The 24,646-nt window shown below is 52.9% G+C and overlaps 7 protein-coding genes across 7 annotated transcripts; 5 read left to right on the top strand and 2 right to left on the bottom strand.

The window, feature by feature from the left end:
* Window positions 1–41: 41 nt before the first annotated feature.
* MRS44_005153 (uncharacterized protein) lies at window positions 42–1,771 on the top strand (the record flags this gene model as incomplete). Its single annotated transcript, XM_065622467.1, has 5 exons — window positions 42–74; window positions 129–248; window positions 298–484; window positions 535–1,646; window positions 1,697–1,771. The coding sequence occupies 5 exons, from the start codon at window positions 42–44 to the stop codon at window positions 1,769–1,771; spliced, it is 1,527 nt and encodes a 508-aa protein (XP_065478539.1).
* Window positions 1,772–6,243: 4,472 nt separating this feature from the next.
* Window positions 6,244–10,994, top strand: MRS44_005154 (uncharacterized protein; the record flags this gene model as incomplete). The annotated part of the gene is made up of 3 exons (XM_046272052.2): window positions 6,244–6,946; window positions 7,107–8,146; window positions 8,193–10,994. The coding sequence occupies 3 exons, from the start codon at window positions 6,244–6,246 to the stop codon at window positions 10,992–10,994; spliced, it is 4,545 nt and encodes a 1,514-aa protein (XP_046135682.1).
* A 527-nt stretch (window positions 10,995–11,521) lies between these two features.
* MRS44_005155 (uncharacterized protein) lies at window positions 11,522–12,292 on the top strand (the record flags this gene model as incomplete). Its single annotated transcript, XM_046280871.1, has 3 exons — window positions 11,522–11,572; window positions 11,635–11,912; window positions 12,082–12,292. 3 exons carry the CDS (start codon window positions 11,522–11,524, stop codon window positions 12,290–12,292), a joined length of 540 nt encoding a protein of 179 aa, XP_046135681.1.
* A 138-nt stretch (window positions 12,293–12,430) lies between these two features.
* On the bottom strand, window positions 12,431–13,716 carry MRS44_005156 (uncharacterized protein; the record flags this gene model as incomplete). The annotated part of the gene is made up of 3 exons (XM_065622468.1): window positions 12,431–13,376; window positions 13,440–13,548; window positions 13,611–13,716. 3 exons carry the CDS (start codon window positions 13,714–13,716, stop codon window positions 12,431–12,433), a joined length of 1,161 nt encoding a protein of 386 aa, XP_065478540.1.
* Window positions 13,717–15,232: 1,516 nt separating this feature from the next.
* MRS44_005157 (uncharacterized protein) lies at window positions 15,233–17,266 on the bottom strand (the record flags this gene model as incomplete). Its single annotated transcript, XM_046275470.2, has 12 exons — window positions 15,233–15,412; window positions 15,466–15,530; window positions 15,578–15,691; window positions 15,750–15,902; window positions 15,954–16,096; window positions 16,148–16,350; window positions 16,409–16,473; window positions 16,526–16,804; window positions 16,853–16,954; window positions 17,005–17,041; window positions 17,095–17,124; window positions 17,195–17,266. The coding sequence occupies 12 exons, from the start codon at window positions 17,264–17,266 to the stop codon at window positions 15,233–15,235; spliced, it is 1,443 nt and encodes a 480-aa protein (XP_046135680.1).
* An 843-nt stretch (window positions 17,267–18,109) lies between these two features.
* Window positions 18,110–19,444, top strand: MRS44_005158 (uncharacterized protein; the record flags this gene model as incomplete). Its single annotated transcript, XM_065622469.1, has 5 exons — window positions 18,110–18,504; window positions 18,577–18,603; window positions 18,657–19,020; window positions 19,076–19,135; window positions 19,187–19,444. The coding sequence occupies 5 exons, from the start codon at window positions 18,110–18,112 to the stop codon at window positions 19,442–19,444; spliced, it is 1,104 nt and encodes a 367-aa protein (XP_065478541.1).
* A 618-nt stretch (window positions 19,445–20,062) lies between these two features.
* MRS44_005159 (uncharacterized protein) lies at window positions 20,063–21,511 on the top strand (the record flags this gene model as incomplete). The annotated part of the gene is made up of 4 exons (XM_046279933.2): window positions 20,063–20,111; window positions 20,171–20,519; window positions 20,575–20,708; window positions 20,763–21,511. The coding sequence occupies 4 exons, from the start codon at window positions 20,063–20,065 to the stop codon at window positions 21,509–21,511; spliced, it is 1,281 nt and encodes a 426-aa protein (XP_046135678.2).
* Window positions 21,512–24,646: the final 3,135 nt, after the last annotated feature.

The following is a 24,646-nucleotide window of genomic DNA, read 5'->3' on the forward strand; positions in this document are numbered from 1 at the left end:
GGCTATCACAAGCAGCAACTTGAGTCGTTGAGCCAGCGACAATGGCTGCAATCCCTAGCTCGAGCGGGGGCCTCGTGAGTCCATCATGGCATTGAAGTTGGGACGAGTGTATTGCTAACCAGCTGCAGTCCGGGGACCCCTTGAACAAGCTCCATACCGATACTGGCTCATTGCTTCACGAAGCCGAGTCGAAGCCTGAGTTCCAACGGGAACAGGAGGAAGCCAAGCAGCGACGCATGGCCCAGCTGGTATGGATCTTGAGGAGTGTGCCGCTACTCTCTTGCTGATCCTATCTAGGTCGCTGACCAAAATTTGGCTCCCATGACCGTCAACGAGATCCGTGTGCATGGCGCCGTCAACACACGCACCGATTTCCTCGACCCTCTCTTCCAACCACTTGTCCGAGACGACCAAAATGCTACTTCCACGGTTGGCGAGGTTATAAATAAGCTTCGAATTGCAAGCAACAAGCTCGACGCACTTCGTACGTTCTCTCCGATCACCCGCTGCAACACCAAACTAACTGCAAGCCAGAGATCTTTCAGCCCCAACCTGAACTGTTCCTCACTTCCGCCCAACAGACCGACCCCTCCACCTCGCCTACAGACGTCAACGTTGATATCCGAGTCAAGGAGCTCTCTCGGTTCAAGCTTCAGACCGGCACGGATGTTGGAAATGGCGAGGGTTCCGCGTACGGCTCTTTGCTATGGCGCAACATGTTCGGCGGTGCCGAGATGCTGACCCTCAATGCAAAGGCTGGCACACGTACCCGGTCCGCATACAGTGCCAACCTTAGCATGCCCGTCGCCAGTAACCCCGATTTGAGGATATCACTCGAGGGTGTTGCGTCGGCAGCCGAGAAGCCCTGGGCCTCACATGAGGAAGTACTGAAGGGCGGAACCGTGCGGTTCTCTTGGCTTAACTCTGAGCGAGATACTCAATCTGTCGAGTATTCTCATGCATGGAGACAGATAACCGGCTTGGGCGAAGGTGCCAGCCCGACTGTCCGCGCCGACGCCGGCGACTCTATCAAGGCCTCTATTAAGCACAGCTTCTACCGAGAAAGACGCGATAACCCTCAACTTCCCCAGGAGGGCTACATGGTCCGAACTGGACTTGAGGTGGCCGGTTTTGGACCCCTTGTTGGTGACGTCGCTTTCTCCAAGGGTGAAGTCGAGGTTGGCGGTGCCATCCCTGTTCCTCTGCCAGGCATTAAGGACCGCACTGGTATTTCAATCGGTGGTGGACTCAGACTAGGCCTGCTCTGCCCCCTCCCACTTGGCTATGATTTTGGAGGCAAGCTTGGTCTCAGCCGTATCAACGACCGCTTCCAGCTTGGCGGGCCAACAGACGTGCGAGGTTTCAAGCTCGGCGGTCTTGGACCTCGTGATGGTGCCGACTCTGTCGGCGGTGATGTCTTTGCCGCAGGCAGCGTCAACATGCTCCTCCCCGTGCCATACAAGGGCCCCGACTCAGGTCTGCGCTTCCAGCTCTTCGCCAACGGCGGTCGTCTGGTTGCCCTCAAGAACCCGAGCAAGTCTTCCAGCGGAGCTGCCACCCAAGCACTCAGGCCATCCGCCGTACGAGACGGCATGATCAACGCAGTCGGCGAGCTCTTCAACGGAGTACCAAGTCTCGCGGCCGGCGTGGGTCTTGTGTATGCCCACCCTGTTGCGCGCTTCGAGCTGAACTTCAGCCTACCGTTGGCGCTGAGGAGGGCGAGGTATCAACAAAGGGACTGCAGGTTGGCGTGGGAATCAACTTTTTGTAAAATAGAGATATCCCATAAGAGCTGAAATTCGTGAGATAGCGTACAGCCGTTCAATTCAATCCCTCAGAAATGTGATTCTGCAGTTGTCTAGCCATTGACGTAGTTACCACACGGGTTGAAGCCACAGTTCCACCAAGCATGAGGGCTTGACGTTGGATATGCATGATAATGTATGATTATGCTTATGTACCGTTAAAGGCGTGGTGTGCTGTCGATCTCCTCTACATGATCTGGTGGACGTCATTCAAGAAAATAGCTGGATACGTGATCGAGAATTCTTAGACCAAGGGGCCCTTTGGATACCATACTTACAACACTTCTTTGTTGCTCTATGTGATATCTCACTTGCTTAGGCAGTTTTTGCTCGGATTTGTAATTAATACTTGACCCAATGATCACTGAGATGAGGAGATATGTAAGCATTTGCGGATGGCCATCGCGACTCATGCATCACGCTCAGTCACGAACTAACAGAAGCAAAGGACAACATAGTGGGTATCTCAATGCATCTGAGCCCCCTAAAATTCATTTTTACAAGTCCTATATCGAACTGTTACCCGTTGCTGACTTGGTATTGCCGAGTGCTGGGTTGAGGATGACGAACTACCCTACATCTTGATGAGATCCGATGGTCACGCTTGGGCATAACCTCTGTGACATATGGCCCATATCTGGAGTACATCATTAGAAAGCGACTAATTGGACGTAATAATGACCTCGCTAGCTCTTAAAAATAGATGTTGGTGAGTCTTTGCACTCAGTCACTCATCGCGCACCATAACGGTGTTGCTTAACGGACAGGCACATACAAACAACCATAACGCATTTTGTTTCCTTCCATTGCCAACTCGGAAACCAGCTAACCTACCCATGTAGTAGCGAATGACATTCATGGACGGGTAGGCAGCTCTGCTGGGCTACTGTGTACATGATGTAAGCTTCCGTGTATCTGAACTAGACTCATTATTGGATGCGATACACCAGTTACTGGCATTATGGAAATATTGCGACTTATTATGCCATCCCCATAAGCAAACACGCAATAGACAGTTGTCTGCCCACTCTGGATACTTGCAGCAGTGTTATCTCAACTCCGCCGGATTCGGTCCAAGCATCGTCCGTATTCCGGACTGTGGACCCTGGACCCGGACGAATGCCGGGCTTTAATCGGAAGGTCCACCCGCCCGGACAAATTGGAACCTGGGCAACAGCCCAACCACTACTCACCGGAAACAATAGACAGCAGAAGGACAAGGTGAGAACCTGCTCGGTCTATTCACGACCAACCTTGGGTGGTAGGATCGGCGGGCTTGCATCCGGAAGCAATCTGCCCGACTTGGCGCATCCTCCACGAGCTCAGCAAACGGAATGGGAGAATTTTGCTCGGCAGTAGGCTATGATCCCCTGAGTTCCACGTGCTCCAGCTGTGCAAACCACGCTCTGGAGAGTGATTGACGACGAGGCGTTGGCGGAGTTGCGGAGCGGACTTTGCTACCGCCTTGGGGTGTCGTGTGTCTGGCATTTTTGCGTAGATCATCCACTGGGAGCTTATTCCCTGTTGGTGGTCTCTGCCTTGTGGAGGATTGAAAGGGGGGCCGTTTGCTTGGGGCAGTGGGGACTTTGCATCAAGCAGTGAGATTGAGGGTTTCTTTCATTTCACTCTCGAGATCGCTTTCGGTTTCGCGGTTACATTGGCTTGGCGATACGCGGCAATGGGATTGTCACGGTGTGCATCGATGGAAGAGAACCTTGCTAGCTTTGTTGATTGTTGTCCCTTTTTAATTCAGGTGCCTGCACACAAAAGAGTGTTGCCTGGTATGTGGTTCATGTTACGTTCTGTTGAAAACGAAGCAGAGTTTCGCGGCTCTCCTGTCTGGGGTTAAACAGGTGAAGGAGAATGGATGAACGGGCCAGACATGGCGTACCATGCCCATGCCATGATCGGATCTCGATTACCCCGATGATGATGGCGTGCCATGATGTTGTCGGGCGGATGGACCAGTGTGATTCTTGCACATTTCATTTGGGGAGGGGCAAGTTGATATGGGCACTCTTTTTGGCAAAATGAGATTGTGATGATGCACGCAAGCCGTGATTTCACTCAGGCTCCGAGCTGTGCCTTTGCTTACAGTGCCCGGATAGACGGTGCTTGAACATGTCATGATGCCCTCACACATCACAAAAGAAAACACACACGATCGGGTACAGTACCTACAAACAGAGACGAGACACATTTTTAGAGTGTCCCCATCGACAAACATCCCTCCCCGGGCGCTGACTAGCGGGACGGGTTGACAGGCTTCGGGGTCGCATGGCGGGTTGTCGGGCTGTTCGAAGACCCCGATGAGCTAGCAGGGGGTGTGTGCCTCGAACAGGAAAGAGACCTGTGATTGGTCCTTGGCCCTTGATCTCTTTCATGTCAATCAATCATCCTCACTGCAATGAAGGAATCCTTGGTGCTGACAGCCGAGTCTTTTAAGGATGAGTTGTCATTGGGCTGGTCGTAGCTCCTCTCGAGCAAGGATGAAAAGTCCGAGAGACCCCTTCCTTTTGGAAGATTTCGAAACCAACCGAGAAGGGAGAAAAGAAGTCCAATGCAACATTCAAAGTGGATGCGGCACGCTTCGCCCTACGCGCAGCCAAGCAAAGCATCCATCTTCCAGCCGGTCGGATTCGGTACGACGTCTAGCGTCTGATTGGCGGGACGGGACGGGTTCTTTCAAGGCCCCGACAACGAGGAAATACGCGGTTTCGTGTTGGTAGCAGGACAAGCTTTCTCTTGCCTCTGTTTCAAGATTTACATGGCGGAGGCGAGAAAAAAAGGAGCTGAACTTGACTCAGTTTGTCTGCCGTGTTACGGGAGTGACCAGGGCATGGCGATGTCAATGTTTAAAAAGTATGCTCTTGTATGTCATTTAAAGAGTCAGTTGTTGAGGCGCGCGGAGATGCCGTGGATGTTGATACATGCTACCACTCATAATGACTCATTTTAAGGTGGTTTTTTTGTAACGACCACGACGAATCGGGAGAATGATGGTTCGCCGTCGCTTGTTTAGCCTTGATCGTGACTTTGATACAGGTAGACACCTCTATAGGTAAACCGGCCCGTTGATCATATCTTAAAGATCAATTAAGTTAACGATGTGACGGGACCCTCAAGGCTGATGTGAGCCACCAAAATCGATCACAAACACCAGGTCACAAATGGTCAATGCCTTGTTATTCACCAACAAAACAACAACGGGAAAAAAACAGGTCTCTGCCTCAACACCCCACGTTACATACGTTGCCCGTCGTCCAGGGGTGCCATTCCTCTGCGGAGTTCCGGCGGGTGGAGAGTGGAGTCCCCAATTCCCTGGAATCCAGGGATCTTTGTCGCTTAGAGGCTGCATTGTCGGACTCTTGTGCTTGCCCGTTATCCGCTTAGACCTTTTTCTCTTCTCACTCACTCCACACCAAGGGGGACAGCTGGAGGGCTTTCCCCTGGACTAGCTGCAATCGTCGTCATCAGCTCCCCCTGGTCGTCGGGTCGGGAAGTTGATAGATTGCGAAAAATGCCTCCAGGTGTGAATTGGTGCTGATATCTCCCGGAGACTTCTGGCAAACGGCGTAAACTCCGTCAAGACACTCGACCGAACTGCGGAGGAGGATGCGGGTTGTTTACAGCCAAGCACGGGAGATTGCGGAGTTTAAGATGGAGGCTGTAGAGATCACGACATGTGACGCCTAAGACGGGAAGAGGAATCAACTCACGATAATATGTAAGAGAGCTATGTGCCTACTATTCCCAAGATGCACTATGTGTCCGAACACGATCGCCAAAGAAGCACTTGAATCTCTCCGAAGGCGACTGTAAATCGGAGTCTATTGTTGCACGCCCCTCCCAGGTCGGCCGCCCCTTAACACACCAAGGCTTGCAGGCAAAGTGTGAGAGGCAGACGCTGCAGCCGCACCCGCCTTCCGCCTGAATTTGCGCTAGAATCCCGGCCGAGCGACCCACTGGAGCATCGTTTATTCTTCGCTTTCAGTGCTAGTGCGAGGCCCCACGCGAGTTAATCGGGCTTCATTTGCTGTTGCTGAATGGCGAGCTGAGGCGACTGTACCTGGAGGTAAACCGACTCATATTTTATCACCAGGCGTCCTCCCTCTTCTCTTTTCCTTCTTTACACGCCTCTTCCCCTTCCCCCGTGGGACTGTCACCTCTTCTATCGTCGTCATCCCCTTTCTTCTTAATCGATCCTTTCTTATTACTTTAATACCTTTTCCATCTTGTGCTGCTTTAGTCCTTCCCCGGTCTGGACTGACAGCCAATTCACCAAAACAAGCTTCGATACACACCACTCCGAGTCTCCTTTCGCATTGCATTACTGGCTACCGAAACGTTCCCTCAAACTTACTGGGGCCTCACTCACCCTCCCCCGAGACTCAATTGCGAGATCCTCTAGTAGACCTGGCCGCCCCCTTCGCCCATCATGTCGGCCGTCTACGGGATCAACGCCAACAACGACGCCACGGCCGCTAGGCAGGGCGTCCCCGAGGCAGGCGGAGCCCACCCTGCGCATGCTGCCGACGAGAAGCCCAAGGCGGGCTCCGTCACCGATGCCGGCACCGAAGATCTGATCAACGAGAAGCCCTCGTCTTCGCCTGCCGATACCCTGGGAAAGGACGACGATGATGATGATTCCGAGATGGAGCGACGAACCTCGATTGTCCAGGCTCTGGCGCGATCTTACTCACACGCCTCTGCCGCTCAGTTTCCCGGCCAGAATCCCTTCCAGGCCGGCGAGAACTCACCTCTCAACCCCAATTCTGAGAACTTTAGCGCTCGCGAATGGGCCAAGTCCATTGTTGAGCTGGTGAACCAGGACGGTCATGCTTTCCGACACGCTGGTGTGTGCTTCCAGAACCTCAATGTTTACGGTTTCGGCGAGGCCAGCGACTACCAGGGTGATGTCGCCAACGTCTGGCTCTCCGCCGGCAGTCTCGTTTCGCGATTGACTGGCAGCGGCCGTTCGCGCATTGATATCCTGCGTGGTTTCGATGGTGTTGTGCGCAACGGTGAGATGCTGGTTGTCCTTGGTCCTCCCGGTGCTGGTTGTTCCACCACCCTCAAGACCATTGCTGGTGAACTCAACGGTATCTACGTCGACGATGGATCCTACTTCAACTACCAGGGTGAGTCAAGTTCCATATCTGAGACGGGAGAATCATATCGGTTTCACCGGACTCGATCTTCTGTTGCGCGTCTGTTGTTGAGCAACGTGGGTCGTGCCCGTGTGAAACCGACGATCACTCGTATGCGACTGTCAACAGCGGCTAACACCTTTGCGCATAGGTATGACCGCCAAGGAGATGCACTCTCACCACCGTGGTGAGGCCATCTACACCGCCGAAGTCGATGTCCACTTCCCTCAGCTTTCGGTTGGCGATACCCTCACTTTCGCCGCTCGAGCTCGTCAGCCCCGCCAGCTTCCCCAGGGTCTGAACCGAAATGACTTTGCCGATCACCTGCGAGATGTTGTCATGGCCATGTTTGGCATCTCTCACACCGTCAACACCCGCGTCGGTAACGAGTACATCCGTGGTGTCTCGGGTGGTGAGCGCAAGCGTGTCACCATTTCCGAGGCCGCCTTGTCTGGCGCTCCTCTGCAGTGCTGGGATAACTCAACTCGAGGTCTGGATTCGGCCAACGCCATTGAGTTCTGCAAGACCCTCCGTCTTCAGACTGAGCTCTTTGGCAGCACCGCTGTTGTGTCCATCTACCAGTCTCCCCAGAGCGCCTACGATCTCTTCGATAAGGCCACTGTCCTCTATGAGGGCCGTCAGATTTTCTTTGGCCGCGCCGACGCCGCGAAGCAGTACTTTGTCAACCTGGGTTTCGAGTGCCCTGCTCGTCAAACCACCCCCGATTTCCTCACCTCCATGACGGCTCCCCTGGAACGTCATGTGCGACCTGGATTCGAGGGCAAGGTGCCTCGCACACCTGATGAGTTTGCTACCGCCTGGAAGAACAGCGCCGAGTACCGTGCTCTCCAGGCTGAGATTGAGGAGTACAAGGTGGCTCACCCCATCAACGGCCCTGACGCCGAGGCTTTCCGTGCCTCCAAGCAAGCCCAGCAGGCCAAGGGTCAACGAAAAAAGTCTCCTTTCACCCTCTCTTACAAGCAGCAGATTCAGCTATGTCTGTGGCGTGGTTGGAAGCGACTTATTGGTGACCCCGGCCTGACTGTTGGTGCCTTGATTGGTAACTTTGCCATGTCTCTCATTATCGGATCCGTGTTCTACAACCTTGACGAGAACTCAAGCAGTTTCTTCCGTCGTGGTGCCCTTCTGTTCTTTGCTTGTTTGATGAATGCCTTTGCCAGTGCCCTCGAGGTGAGTTATTACAAAATCATTGGTGTGGCGTTACTGACAATTCCAGATCTTGACCTTGTACGCACAACGCCCAATTGTCGAAAAGCACAGCCGTTACGCTCTTTATCATCCTTCCGCTGAGGCTATTTCCTCCATGCTTTGCGATATGCCCTACAAGATTGCCAACACCATCGTCTTCAACTTGTCACTCTACTTCCTGACAAACCTGAAGCGTGAGCCCGGAGCGTTCTTCTTCTTCCTGCTCATCTCGTTCGCTACTGTCTTGGTCATGTCCATGATCTTCCGTACCATCGCCTCGGCCTCGCGCACCCTGTTCCAGGCTCTCGTCCCCGCTGCGATTTTGATTCTGGATCTCGTCATCTTTACCGGTTTCGTCATTCCTAAGCGCTATATGCTTGGTTGGTGCAAGTGGCTCTACTGGATTGACCCCATTGCCTACGCTTTTGAGGCCCTGGTCGTCAACGAGTTCCACAACCGCGATTACACTTGCGACGAGTTTATCCCCCGAAACGACGTTGAAGGCTACGCCGACATCCCCTCGGCTAACCGTGTCTGCAGTGCTGTCGGTGCTGTTGAAGGCCAGTCTGCTGTGAACGGTGACCGTTACGCCGAGCTCAACTTTGACTACAAGTGGGAGAACCGCTGGCGCAACTTTGGTATCGTCATTGCCTGGACTGTTCTGTTCCTCATTACCTACATGGTTTCTGCTGAGCTTGTCTCTGAGAAGAAGTCCAAGGGTGAAGTCCTGGTCTACCGCCGTGGTCACAAGCCTGCTGCTGTTGCCAACGCCGAGAAAAAGCACAGCGATCCCGAGGCCGCCATGGCCCACATTGGTCCCATCGTCACTACCGAGCGAACTCGCAGCCGAACCGCCAAGGATGGTGGTGTTCTCCAGGAGCAGACTTCTGTTTTCCAGTGGCACGATGTCTGCTATGATGTCAAGATCAAGACCGAGACCCGCCGCATTCTGGATCACGTTGATGGTTGGGTCAAGCCTGGTACTCTGACTGCTCTGATGGGTGTCTCTGGCGCCGGAAAGACGACTCTTTTGGATTGTTTGGCCGACCGTACTTCTATGGGTGTCATCACGGGTGAGATGTTGGTTGACGGATCCCCTCGTGACATGTCCTTCCAGCGCAAGACCGGTTATGTTCAGCAGCAGGATCTCCACCTTCAGACTTCGACCGTCCGAGAGGCCCTCAACTTCAGTGCCCTCCTGCGCCAGCCCGCCCACGTTCCCCGCGAGGAGAAGCTCGAGTACGTCGAGCAGGTTATTAAGCTGCTTGATATGGAGGAATACGCCGATGCCGTTGTTGGTGTCCCCGGTGAAGGTCTCAACGTCGAACAGCGAAAGCGCCTGACTATCGGTGTCGAACTTGCCGCTAAGCCCCCCTTGCTGCTCTTCGTCGACGAGCCTACCTCTGGTCTTGATTCGCAAACGTCTTGGGCTATTCTCGACCTTCTTGAGAAGCTGACCAAGGCCGGCCAGGCCGTCCTCTGCACTATCCACCAGCCTTCTGCCATGTTGTTCCAGCGCTTCGACCGACTCCTCTTCCTGGCCAAGGGCGGCAAGACTGTCTACTTTGGTGACATTGGCGAGAACTCTCATGTCATGACCAGCTACTTTGAGCGCAACGGTGGACACGCGTGCCCTCCTGAGGCCAACCCTGCTGAATGGATGTTGGAAGTTATTGGTGCCGCTCCCGGATCCCACACCGAGGTCGATTGGTTCAAGACATGGCGCGAGAGTCCCGAATACCAAGAGGTTCAGAACGAGCTCGAGAGGATCAAGCAGGAGAAGCAGGGCGTTTCCGACATTGACGAGGACCCCGCCAGCTACCGCGAATTCGCCGCCCCCTTCATGGTCCAACTCAAGGAGGTCCTGTACCGCGTTTTCCAGCAGTACTGGCGCACCCCCGTCTACATCTACTCCAAGGCCGCTCTTTGCACCCTCGTCGCCCTCTTTATCGGTTTCGTCTTCTTCAAAGCCCCCAACAGTATCCAAGGTCTCCAGAACCAAATGTTTGCCATTTTCAACCTGCTCACCATCTTCGGTCAACTCGTCCAGCAGTCGATGCCGCAGTTCGTTATCCAGCGCTCCCTCTACGAAGTCCGTGAGAGACCCTCCAAGGTGTACTCTTGGAAGGTCTTCATGGTCTCGCAGCTTATTGTCGAACTTCCTTGGAATGCGCTGATGGCCGTCATCATGTTCTTCTGCTGGTACTATCCTGTCGGTCTCTACAACAACGCCTCGGCTGCCGACCAGCTGACGGAGCGTGGCGGTCTGATGTTCCTGTTCCTGTTCATGTTCCTCATCTTCACTTGCACCTTCTCGACTTTCATCATTGCTGGATTTGAGACGGCTGAAGCTGGCGCCAACGTCGCTAACCTGATGTTCATGCTTTGCCTGATCTTCTGTGGTGTCCTCGCCCCCAAGGACTCTATGCCCGGCTTCTGGAAGTTCATGTACTACGTGTCGCCATTCACATATCTAGTCGGAGGCATGTTATCCACAGCCGTCGCCAACGCCGATGTCGTCTGCGCCAGCAACGAGTGGGTGTCCTTCACTCCTCCCAACGGTACCACTTGCGCCAAGTTCATGGAGAGCTACATTGCCCAGGTCGGCGGCAAGCTCCAGGACCCCGAGGCCACCGACTCGTGCAGCTTCTGCACCATCTCCTCTACCAACGTCTACCTCGGCGCCGTCAACATCGACTACAAGGACCGCTGGCGCAACTTTGGTCTCCTCTGGGTCTACGTCTTCTTCAACATGGCCGCCGCTCTGTTTGTCTACTGGCTTGCTCGCATGCCCAAGAAGACCTTCAAGAAGAAGGAGAAGAAGGCGTAAACCTGTCGGGAATGAAAAAAGAAAAGTAAATGAGATGTGGATTTTTTGTTTGATGTAACTGAGGCTCTGATGAGAGACCTCTGGACATAGAACGGCAAAGAGAGATTTTGCCCATGTACACACGATTTTTGTTCACTAGACACACTGTAATACCTTCATGATACAGACAGACAGACAAGAGGGAGAGAAGAATACCCAAACCCCACTATTCAATGAAATCATTTTCTTTCGATCAACTGCAAAGGCATCTGTGCTGGTACCACTCTGTGAGACTCATTGCATCAATCGTGAATGCTTTACGTAGATAAGATAAGTCATGATGAGTATCATCCTAAGGTTTAGGTCAAGATGGTCTCTTAGTACCTAAACAACGAGGCATCAGATGAGACAACACACATAGGCGGACACCTTGCTGGGTTTGTTTTTCCTCATCTCAAACAAACCAAACCTTCGCATCTTTCACCTCCTCACACAACGTACAACGCGAGGCCGACCAAACACCTTTGCAAACTTGAACAGTTGCGACCATGATGCTTATGGACCGAGCCGCCAACTCCGCTGCGGAAGAGGGCATCACCGTAAGTAGGTACCTCCTCACTTGGCTTAGAGTTTTGATTTCTCTGACCCTGGTTTTATGAAGACTGCCTCTGCCTCCCCCTCGACCATGATGGGCCGCAACCAAACTGCCGGCACCGCTCCAGACGGAGAGACTGTGGTATCCCCAGCTGCGGCCGACCCCGCCCCCACCATCTCGGCCCCTGGCCCCGTCCCTGCCCTCGAAGAGGAAGACTTTGCCTATCCTGACGAGTGGCTCCACGATGAGGACGACCCTCGCCTATCTGCCGAAACATGGCTTCTTGATATGAGCCGCGAGGATCCTTATCATGACCCACGACGGATCGGGACGACCCATCGTTCGTTCGCGATTCTTTCCTTCACCAGCTCCTAGCGACAACCAAAACTGGAAGAAGACCTTGATCAATATCACGAGAGGCAAGGATAGGGATATCGAATTCAAACTCATTGACCTAGCAGACCTTCCCAAGTTTGAAGCTGACGGCTAGAAGACGTGGCATCACCAGGGCAGACCCGTCAACGGCGACGACAAGGACGAGCGAGATGTCAAGAGAATCGAGGACGTATGGGAGCGTGATAATCCAACGGTAGACACACCTGACCTATTTGCACTTGGCATCGAAGCGTCGCGTCAGTCAGATGGTATCGAGTGGGAGCCTCACCACTTGATCGGGCCTGATTCCAACATTGCCTTCGTCGCAACGGGAGTCGCTGCCAGCTGAATGAGGCAGGGGGGTTTGTGCCCGGCTTGGCAATACTTCGAGACTCGAAGGCCCCTCTCGGCACGTTTCTTGGCACGTTGGAAGCACTTGATGCGTTCGCTATTGTCTTCCCTAGTCTCCGAGGTGAAATGAAGCGGGTTAATGCAGAAACCCCAGCTGCAGGTGTGGCTTCTCCCCTCCCGCCCGGTGAGGGCATGCTGCAGTTGGACAATGTCCAGCTTGTCGGAAGCGAACCAAGCAACGAGACTTTCCAAACTTGGAAATAATCCACTCAGAGTAGTTGTCAAACCGGTGGCGCTCTCTCATGCGTAGGTAATCCTGGTAGTGTTGGTTGATATGGCTATAGAAGGCCGCTGGATCTCGCTCGTAGATCGCCTTGAGTTGAGTGAGGAAGTTATCGTTCATCCAACCTGTTGCCCATCGTGGGGCTGGGAGTGTGGAGTTTACAGCCGACACTGGTGCCGAAGACGAAGACGAAGGCGTAACGACTCCTCGTCGCCTCCTCGTTGAAGGCCTCGGGGAGTCGATGGCTGGGGATGAATGGGCTCTTGCCGGCTTCTTGCCGTTTTTGAGCCGACTAACAGGCGGTAGTGTATCATCCTCATCAGAGGAGTTGTTGAATGGGTGGAACTCATTGTAAGAATCCTCTCCTATGCCACGGGTCGGGGAAGGGACGTCATGCGATTGAGGGAAGGTACCCATGGCGTCTGAAGGAAGTACGTCTTGTTCTCCAGGGACAGCGCCTTCCGTCGTTGTAGGATCACTAAGATCTCGCTCCTGCGAGAATGCACCCTCTTGGAGGAGGTCGCCCTCGGTGGTGGCCACGGGAGAAATGGCTTGCTCCTGTGGAGTGCCTTCTTGAGTGGTGGGGCGCATGTAATCTTCATCGTCTGAGATGACAATCGTCATGTCCTGGTCGTCTGGGACAATGACGGGGTCGGTGCTAGTTGCACCGCGTGAAGAATGATGGGCGCGAGACTGGCCTATCATAGAAGAACCAAAGCGAGTAGCAGAACAAGCGAACTGAAAGACAACATCGTCCTCTTCTCTGCTCTCTTGGCCTTGGTTGCTAGCCATGGCGACGCTGGATTATCGTCAGGAACATACTTGTCCCAAATGGGGTGAGGGTTGTCACATTTGAACTCACACTGCGTGAAGCGTAGTGCCTCTGACGTAGGGCGCGATAATCGCGGATGTGAAGTTTCGAGAGAGAAGAACGAATGTGTTGGGGTTTTGGTTGCGGAGGCAGAAGATCGCTAGAAAATTGTGAGTATCTGTTCGTCTGGGGTCACCATGAGGCTTTCCTTCCTCCCAAGACCAGAGGTTGTCACGAGAGCGCAACGCCGTTCTTCGGCAGCCTTCAACCAATGAATCCCTCGGCCAGGTTTGAGAGAAGGCGCCTTCTCTATGTGGAGCATGTTCATGACGGTTGTGATTGACGCGAGTCATCAACTTCGTTAACTGACCGCCAGCCAACTTCTGTTTATTGAGAATGGATGTTGAACGCACCAAACTGTCTCTTTGGCGCCCCTTAGGCTTGTATCTCATCATAGAGGTCGTGGAGAATATGAGAGACCTAAACAAAGAATTAGAAGAAATCATAAATTAATTTAACTAATTTCCTCTTAATTTAGGATCACTATGGTCTAAATAGACACAGAGTCGACTTATGAGGAGGCGTTAAGAATATTTCACTAGGATCCGACCATCTGGTAAAGCCTGAATCTTTACCACGTAGCCCACATTCGTGTCTATCTAACAGCCAGCTACACAGCGAACTGCAAGGGCCCGCGCCTCGGGATACGAGGCACTTGGGAATACCATCCCTCAAGACCTTCCTCGCCAAGTGACAGCAACCAAGGGAGCACCTCTGTTGACAGAGGACCCGAACATCTACAAATGGGAGGCAGATATCCGTGATGTCGACCACAACGTCGCAATGCCAGAGATTGAGGAGGGGGTCACTCAAGGCAAGCCCGAGGAGCTCGAGTGCAGTCCTTCCCACTTCGGAAAAATTGTTCTCGATTTCATGTCATCTATGGATTAGGCACATCCATCACTTCATTTTGTCTTTCCCGGCGACAGCGCTTCCAGAGCATGGCATTCTTTTTCCCTATCGGCGAGAGCAAACAGGTTGTTGGAGGTGGAGGTGGAGGGGCGTGGGCCCAGTCTTTATTGTTTTTGCCTCATGAGATCAGGTTGGAAGTTGAGCGGCGTGAGCCGACTCAATTGTTATCCATTTTTCTTTCTTTCTTTCTTTTCTCTCCTGAAATCCCATTGTTAGAGGATGGGCGGCACGAGACGTCATAGACGGAAGGAACTCATGTATGTAGGGGCCGCTGAGGCAATGTCATTACCCGTGCCGTTGTAGCACTCCATCTCCATTTGGCAACTTTATTCTCCATCAGATGTGACTATGATTTCAATTTTATCTAGGTTAAAGTACTGTTTCAGGTCTGTGCCGCCATAGTAGATTGTCTGCTGCTCTTGTAATCACCTCATACCCTTCATCGTGTCACTTATTACTAACCACCTTCTCATTGTTCAAAACACTCCATACATTCTGTAGATATGACCAAGAAAGATCAATAGCTCTAGCATTCAAGGAAGTGATTGACAAGTTGCTAGTCACAAACAGTGCCGCGAAGGCGGTACTCGTTTCCGCTGCTAACAAAAGAACCTTACAGATGGCAGCCCGTCTCGTCTGGCCCGGTCAATAGACTATAATGTCAAAGAAGGGGTAAACAGCATGAGATCTCTAGAGAAAGTTACGCCAGTATAGATCCGTAAATATTGCAGTAGCAGACCCTTGTATAAAGGTCAGCTGCAATCGTAAAGTCGAAGAAGCTCCTAAAACCAATCGCCCTGCTCTCACTTATCGCCACATCAACAGCCTGGATGTACCTAGGCAAGGATGTGCAACATCCGAAGCAAACCACCTCAGAGCTCCTTACGCTCCTTGTCAGGCACCTCCTCGATTCCTTCTTCCATCTTGGAGTCTAGAACGGGGTGCTCCGAAAACATCCGGGCGGTTCTCCTGTCCTGCCACCACACGACGCCAATCCATGCCGCGAGACTGACGGAGACAACTACCATGGCGATGGTACCCTTTTGGAAACCCTTTTCTCTTTGGTCAGCATTTGGTGATGGGGTTGGGGAAGCGGACAACTCACAGTGGCTGCGTCCTTAACGGGATACAGTGTGATACCCCAGAAGGAGAAGAGTACGGAGGAGGCACCTGTGCATCGTTAGCAGATGTTGACAATCAGATAGGAAAATACTAACCGTTCATGGCGTAGAGAATCACAGCTCGTGCGGCATCATCTCCATCTCGGGCCAGAACTTTGTTGGCCCAGGTGAAGACGACCGGCTGAATCAAGTAGGCAGTTCCAGCAAGGTCTGCATAAGTCAGTAACACAAATCTCAACAATTTGAGGAAGAGATTTAGGAGGCGTACAGAAGGCTGCCATCTTGGCTGCCGTGCCGACCATATTCCAGCAGAGCAGGACGACGCAGGTGATGATCTGAACACCGCAGGCAATGAAACCATAAGGGGCATGAACTCCCGTGGCGTCAATTGCCACAGAGGTGCACAGCGTAAGTGCAATGCCTGAAGACGTGTTAGATGTTTCCATCGAAGTTCATGAACCTGGTGACGTACCGATTGCGGTGATTCCAAGAGGGTATGTGTTGTTCTGTGGCACAGTGAACAGACCGGAAGCCTTCATCCAGAGGACCATGCAAGTCTGTGTTGAGTAGGCCTCGAGAGCACCGCCAAGCATCCAAAAGATGGTGAAGATCCAGCTGGATTACGCATTAGTGTAGGCTCGAAGATATCCAGTGGACAATGCGCACAAGTTGGGAGTCAGCAAGACTCTCTTGATGATGGAAACTCCAATCTTGTGACCCTCAGGGTTCTTGGGTGGCAGGCGGCTCAAGGCGAGCTCACGCTCGTGGGGCTTGAGGTAGAAGGCCTGGGTGGTTTCGGGAAGGTCAGGGAAGAACATGAAGCCGAAGATTGCCACGGGAATGGTAATGATGCCGTCGATGATGAAGGACTGTCGGTTTTGTTTAGTAAATCAAGATGAGCCAAAGGGGTAGGGGTTCAAGCCTCACCCATCTCCATCCAGGCAGGCCAGAAACTCCGTCCATTGTCTTCCAGATAGCTGTCATCAAAATACCTGGTAGATTATGTGAGAATAGCCTTTATATCTGGCATGTAGTGCGACATACCGGCAAACATGGTGCCGACCATGCCCGAAGCCTGGAAAAGTCCAACTCGCTTTCCGACCTCGGGGCCCTTGTACCAACTTCCAATGATATACTGGGTGCCACTGTATGTTGATGCCTCAGCAATACCCTGGAAGAAGCGCACGGCAGCGAGCTGGGAGAAGTTGTTGCAGGCGCCGCAAACCATGGTCAGGGCGGCCCAGACGAGAGTCATCAGGGGGAACCAGATGCGAGGAGCGACCTTCTGGATGACGAGACCGTGAGGGACCTGACCGATGATGTCTTTTTGTTGTTAACAAGTCGTCCTGTTATGTCTACCAGAGAACTTACAGCCAACGGCGAGACAAGTAACCAGGAGATTGTACTCATCACCCGTGAGGTTGATGTCCTCCTTCATCCCAGAGACGTAGGCATTGCCCAAAACAGCACGGTCTATCGGTTGTCAGTCAAGGGAGCTATTCTGGGAGATCTGGAAGACGCACCAAGGTAATTGAAGAAGAATGCCACACAGCAATACGTCTAGAGTCATGATGAGAAGAGTTTTCAATCGAGCTTAACGAACGGCCACACACCAGAATGAAGAAGTCGACCTTTTGCAGAAGCTACAATTGATCATCAGTTTCCAATGCCCTTGCTCGCCATAGATTTATATCCATTGATGGGTATGCTGACCTTTCGCTCCTCAGGGGTGTCAGGCGCCTCGCCCCAGACGGCGATGCGAAGCTTGCGAAGACCTTCGCCCATGATGAATTGATAATTGAAAGACTGTTCAAGAGCAAAGCTGTGAAAGGCTCAGAAGTACTCGCAAGTGTTGACTTGTCTGAGGAATGAAGAGCGTCGAGGACAGACAGGCAGTCTGGCGGCTCGCGTGGGTTTAATAGGAAGTGACAACTCGGCCTCACATCCGGGGAAGGCCTGTTATCAAGTTTAAGTGAACTTGCGGCTTACCACCTTATCTTGGAACGGATTGGAGCACAGATACCTAACCACCCTCCCCCAGTTTGAACCCCGCAAACTAAATCCTAGCGCGGAGAGACGGTGGGAACAGCTGAATTCCGAGGTCATGGGGACGGAACCTTGCATTACTCGGGGTAAAGGCTTCCTCTCTCCAGGTCTCTGGTTGAACGCCGGGGGCTTCTCTCCAGTGAACAAACCAGCAGGAGCGACAGTGGCCCAGCCGACTGATTTCTCACCTGTCGTGTATGCTTTCAAGGGTCCTGGTCTGGTCCACTTTAGCTCAGTTGACCATCCGATTGTGGAGTTGATTAAGTTGGCATGGTTGCATCCGCCTTCCGACGGCGGCGGCGGATAACCCGACATTTGATGCGGCACCTTTTTGATATTCAGGAAACCATTCCGCCTAACATGCGGATGGCAAGGATCACATTGTTCTGTAGGGTCGGAAGCGGCAGATTAGGCCGGGCTCCAGAGCAACGACCTCGCTCGCTTGGAGATGACGGAGTGCCCATTGCAGCCCTCTTTGATATTTGATATCTTTTCACCTTCATCTACAGACCGCTGATAACGAACGGAAGACGCATATTTCGGCTCCACGTGTTGAGCTGGCCTATCCATAATTCTTTCAGCATGTCTCCTTCAGCTGTATGTGAGGTCTCGCCCGAGAGCCAAGGTCTTCTGAATGGCCACAATGGGAATGGCAGCTTTACTGCTGTCAAGCCTAGCAACGGCACCGTTTCGCTCGCAGAGAGTCTCGCGGGTCTCCAAACGGAGCAGAAGAACTCGAAAACAACAAACATTGATTCCATGAGTTCACTGGAACTATGTCGTAAGCTTGACTCCCTCGGGGAGCGCGGAAGGATGCTGACCATTGACTGCCTAGGTGTTATCAACGAAGAGGATGCCTCGGTCGCACAGGCGGTTCAAACCTGCCTTCCCCAGATTGCTGATGCTATTGATATTATCGTGCCTCGACTCTTGAGTGGCGGCCGAGTCATCTACACCGGGGCAGGGACAAGTGGGAGGTAAGAGGCCAAGCCTAAGCTGACTTTCGCGACTTTCACTGGCGATCCCTTCTGACATTGATTGATCTTCAGGTTAGGCATTCTTGACGCCTCAGAAATGTGAGTATCACCTCCCTTCTTACCTCAAGTTATCATCAACTGACCGGTGACAGTCCCCCAACATTTTCGGCCCCTCCTGGGCAGTTCGTGGGCCTGATTGCAGGAGGAGACTACGCGATCCGAAACGCTGTTGAAGGTGCCGAAGACTCGGAGGAGTTGGGAGCGACAGACCTGGCAGAACTTACGCCGCCGCTCAGCAAGAACGACACTCTGGTGGGAATCGCCTCTTCAGGGAGAACCCCATACGTGCTTGGCGGCTTGAAGTACGCCCGCTCCATCGGAGCTGCCACGGTTGGTCTGGCATGCGTCAAGCCCAGCTCACTTAGGTCCCTTTGTGATGTTTTGATTGAGTGTGTTACTGGACCTGAGGTTGTGACGGGTAGCACTCGACTCAAAGCGGGAACTGCAACAAAAATGGTGCGTATTCCCTGTCCTGCCTTTTCTGTCCCATCAACTCATCATAACTCGGTAGATTCTCAACATGATCTCGACCGGTTCGCAAATCCGTACGGGGAAGACGTTTGGAAACTTGGTAAGCAAATTCCATGATTCAGATCCCGTATACGAAGTCTAACCTTGACAGATGGTCGACTTGAAAATGTCGAATGAGAAGCTTCAGAACCGGGCCCGCCGGGTCGCCCGAATGGTGGTCCCTCCATCATCGGCTCTAGATATCGAGAGTGAAGAGGTCCTGGATGCCGTCCTGGCTGACTGCGACGGTCAGGTCAAGCTTAGCATCCTCGTGGCGACTCTGGGCTGCTCGCCCACTGAGGGACGGGCTAAGCTTGAGGCTGCCTCAGGGTCGTTAAGACAAGCCCTGCAGGGAAATCTAGCCGATTGACGCTGGGATTATTGTGCTTCTTGTTTCCTGGGTTTTTATATAGAGTAAACTGCATAGAGTAGAGCTTTCTTTGTCCTATACAACCAATGTCTTTTCAACTGAGAACACTGCACGGCAGTTTGTGACAAACTTCAGCTATCTGGCAATTGTAGCACCAACATACGACCGTAGGCTGAACACAGAGACAAATTTGACATGATTACCTTCTGCGTGTAGATAAGGTGAAAGGGCAGATCCCTGGCCCCATCCAATCTCGTCGCTAACATCCCCAGCCGTCGGGTTTTCCGCTTACTGAGGGGTTTAGGACCGCGGAGAAGCCGTTGCGGGGGAAAACTTGCCCCCTCCCCAGACAAGGTAGCCGCCATCCTCATCGTTGTGGCAACGCGAGAGGGACCTGGCGTCGTTCAAGGTCGGATGGAATATGCAGTCGAAGTGCCAAGTTCACCATTGGGAGAATCGGGCTTCACGCAAACACACTGGGTGGCCGCCTCCTTAACCTAGACCTTTAAAAGGTTGGGTGCTTTCTGCACAACTGAGCCCTGTATCTTTGTATTTGAGTCTCTGTTCGTGAATTAACTGATTGACTTGACCTAAATATCCTGTCACTAAACAAGCAATATGGTCACCCTCAATGTCCTCGGGCTCAACTGTGGCACTAGCATCGACGGTATGTGCATCCCCTCTAAAATGCGGCCATGGTGATGAGGCACGCTGACAAGGTTGCAGGCGTTGATGTTGCGCACTGTCGAATCTCCTCAGTAGACTCTTCAAACGACATAAGGGTGCAAGTCCTGGCATACACTGAAGTCCCCGTAACCCCTGAGTTACGGTCTCAGGTCCTTCGCCTATGCCGTCCCAACCAAGAGGGCGCGGCCACTTCGATGGCCGAGGTCTGCGATCTCAACTTCGCACTCGGCCGCGAGTTTTCTCGTGCCGTCAAGGAATCCGGTGTTAATCTGTCAGAGGTGGACATCATCGCCAGTCATGGCCAGACTCTATGGCATCAGCCACTGGGCGAGCATCGATCTACACTCCAGATGGCCGAGCCTGCTGTGATTGCCCGTCAAACGGGGAGGTACGAATTTCGAATGGGGAAGATCCTTGTTGTGTTCTTGCTAACAAAGGGCTAGGACTGTTGTGAGCGGCTTTCGAGTCGCTGAGCTTGCTGCCGGACGCCAAGGTGCCCCGCTGGCAGGCTTCTTTGAAGCAGCTCTACTCTCTGACCCGAAGGTCACATGCATTAGCCAGAACATCGGAGGAATAGGTGTGTAGAGCCTTATAGTGGAGCGATGAACCCATGTTGACGATCCCGGTGTAGGGAATGCAACCGTGCTGCCGGCATCGAGCGCGACACAGCCTGGGAAGTCGGAGTCGACATACATGGCCTTCGATACTGGCCCTGGAAATGTCTTTATCGATGCTGCCATGCGCATTCTAACTGATGGCAAACAACACTACGACCGTGACGGAGAGCTGGGTGCCAAGGGCGAAGCAGACATTGACACTGTTGTTGTCAATGACTACTTGGCCAACGAGCCTTACTTCCAGATGAAGCCTCCCAAGACCACTGGACGTGAACTCTTCTCCGATGACATAGCCAAGGGGCTGGTCAGCAAGTTGAAGGATGCGGGCAAGACCCCGGAGGCCATCATCGCCACTATCACGCGAATCACGGCAGAGTCTATCGCAAGAGCCTACGAGCAATACGTCCTACCACACCTTGGCAAGGATGGGAATATTGACGAGATTTACATCTGCGGTGGTGGAGCTTACAACCCCAACATTCTCAAGCACCTGCAGCAACGGTTTCCCAAAAGCCGAGTGTTGAAGCTCGACGATGCACCAGTGAAGATAGATCCCAGCGCCAAGGAGGCCGTGTTGTTTGCAGTCCTGGGCTTCCTTGGGGTCTGTGGCCGTACGGTTCCCGTTGCTGCCGACTCGGAGTCGACGGATCCTGCCATCATGGGGGTCGTCACTCCAGGGGATAACTATCGCGATTTGATGAGAGCTGTGATTGGAGACTCAGGGTTCAGTAGCAGAGGCGTCTTAGGGCGCATCTTGATGTAGTTGAATTGAGTGTTCTGCTCCTTGCCATCCCCTAACCCTACACTCGTAAGCTATGTTTTCTCGGACCAGGGCTTGAACTCTCCAGTTGAGCAGAGGAACTATCAAGCACTTGGCACAAATTCAGTCATATCTTGAGTATCGGCAAATTAGATATTACGCTTGAATATCTAGCCTTGATCTGGTGCGAAATGTTCCTTGAAGTGGCCTTGGGCTGTGAAGAAGAATAATCGGGTGCAGGGCAAGTGGCCGACACCCTGCCCATCTGCCCCCATGGGCCTGACGCGATATCCAGCTCCCCCGGCTTCATCATGATTCGGAAGACGTAGTTTAATTGAGCCACCAAGGCGATATAACCGCGGCTTGCCAGATAACGCTATCGGCGGAGAACCCGACCGAGTCCTGGTCCAGGGGTTCTCGAAAACCTACCAAAGCCCGCTTGGAGGCGGAAATCCCGACGACCCAAGACTGTGGGCGTCGTTCACTGACGGCTAGGAAGAACAAATGGCGCCTCCGATCTGCGCGGTACAGGGCTCAAGCTTGACGCAACGTTGGATGGGGATTGAGTCCAATCCGCCCACTGCCGGGTGACTTTGACAGGCGTGAAACTATCTGCACATGCAATAGGTCAGACAGAGACATATGTGTGATCTCATGGAGCTTCAATGACCCAAGTAGCACAATACATAAACGTTCACGGTGGTGAAGCTGCTCCCTTGGATAGACTTAGACCCGAGCCCGACTCTAATACGAAGAACCACCAACTCAGAAGCCATCAATACATCGCGCCCCTTACGCCTACCTCTTCACTTGTTCCTACTCCTGGTTCCACTCAAGATGCCCTCTGTCATCTCTTCGGGCGGCATCACCAAGTTCACCAACTGCCGCCTCGCTCGTGGGGACAATCTCGTATCCGAGGACCTTTGGGTGAGCTCTCACACTGGTACTATCCTGTCTAGCCAGGCGACCTTTTTCGATTCTGGCACTCTGCCCGACCGCGTCATTGATCTCGGGGGCCGTATCATCTCTCCTGGTTTGATCGACGTCCAGCTCAATGGGGCATTCGGCTTCAACTTCTCAACATTGCCCGATGACATTTCGGAGTATCCAAAGGCTGTCGCAGATGTGAATAAGAAGTTGACTACTACGGGTGTCACTTCATATGTCCCGACGTTGACCAGTCAAAAGCCAATTCTGTATCAAAAGGTGGGCAACCTAATGTACGCGTTGCGGGACTCGAGGTGTTGACAGGCTCTCCAGGTGCTACCTTTCCTACATCCAAGCCGTCTTCGGTTTGCCCACGACGGAGCGGAATCATTGGGTGCACATGTGGAAGGGCCTTTCCTCAACCCCGGGAAGAATGGCATCCACGATGTCAACGTGCTCCAGGAGGCCTTCAGCTTCCAAGATATAGAAGCTTGCTACGGCGTGGAGAATTTGGGCAAAAAGGGGGAGCTAAACGCTGAGCCCGCCCCGATAAAGAAGATCACCCTGGCCCCAGAGCGCGGTAACATGGCCCAGCTCATCCCTGAGCTGACCAGCCGAGGCATCATCTGCTCTATCGGACACTCTGAAGCGACGTACGAAGAGGCTTCAGATGCCGTCGCAGCCGGGGCTACAATGATCACGCACCTCTTCAATGCCATGAGGCCTCTCCATCACCGCAATCCGGGAATCTTCGGCGTGCTTGGAGTTGTCACTGACAAGCTCCCGAGGCCTTACTTCGGTATCATCGCCGATGGTATTCACCTCCATCCCACTGCCATCAACATCGCTTTTAATGCTCACCCGGAGGGATTCATTCTCGTCACTGATGCCATGCACCTAGTTGGGCTCCCGGATGCTGTGTATCCCTGGACCAACGGCGACGTGGACAGTAAGATCGTCAAAGTTGGGCCGACATTGTTACTGGAAGGGACAGACAAGATTGCTGGAAGGTCAGCGCCCTCCCCCTCTCTACCACGTTTTACTAACCCAAGTCCATCTAGTTCTATCACCCTGATCGAGTGTGTGAATAATTTCCTCAAATGGTCAGGTACCTCGGTCGGCAAAGCGCTCAAGGCAGTCACTTCAACACCAGCCACTATGCTTGGTGTTCAAGACCGCAAAGGATGCCTGGGCGTGGGTGCCGACGCTGATCTTGTCATCTTCTCCGAGGAGCGGACGACTGAGGGTATCACTCAGCTGGTGATTGATGAAGTCTGGAAGCTTGGCACCCAAGTCTACTTGCGAAAAGGAGCAGCCGTGGTGGCGAAGAAGGCATAGCACATTAGTAGACCTGTTCACAATCTTGAAAACCTACCTATGTTTATTGGGACGAGGCACAAATAGACGCACTTTCTAATTAATTCGAGAAGTACGACCTAACACCATACTAGGACAAGAAAGACGCCGTCAAGTATATCACCTAGGGCGGTGATCAGTGGGTATCCTACGACGATAAGGACACCATTGCGCAGAAGATCGAGTTTGCTAATGCCCTCGGCTTAGGAGGTCTGCTCATCTGGGCTATTGACCTCGACAACACGCGGCTTGACGCTCTGGCGGCTGTCTTGGCTCCCAAGAGCTTCACCGCACACAAGGACCGCTCGAAAAAGACCCCGTGGGTAGATCTTAGGACAGGCCATTGCACTGTCAACGAGTGCGGCACGACTGGCTGCAAGTCTGGATAGATCGAGGTTGATCAGTCCCTTTGCGACCATCTAGCTAGCAAGAAGACAAGCGTCTATTGTCCTTTTGCCTCGGCTCCTGATCCCGAGAAGTGGTAAGTGTCCCTAACCTGTGAATAAGTGGCTACATTACTGACCGCGTTATAGTACCTAGAGAGGTAACGGCGTTCTCTGCAATAGCCAATGCCACGAGGGAGAGGTTGCGCTCGCGTCCAGTCAGCACGCTAGAGGCGGCGATGTATGCACTAACGGCCGCAAATTCCTATGCTATGAAGCAGAAGCTCAAGTGCCAGACTGTCGATGGACGGGCTGCAACGAGAAGTGCGATTCTTCTACCGAGAAAGAGTTAACGTAGAAGAATAGAAACTACAAGGGCAAAGACGAGAAGAAGTTCTGCTGCAATAAGGAGCAGGAGTGGAGGAACTGCAAGTGGCACGGAAAGCCGGGCAACTGCTTCGACAACCATTGC

The sequence above is a fragment of the Fusarium solani genome, assembly GCF_023522795.1.
Source record: "Fusarium solani strain SB1 chromosome Unknown bctg00000002, whole genome shotgun sequence".
Taxonomy (NCBI): Eukaryota; Fungi; Ascomycota; class Sordariomycetes; order Hypocreales; family Nectriaceae; genus Fusarium; species Fusarium solani.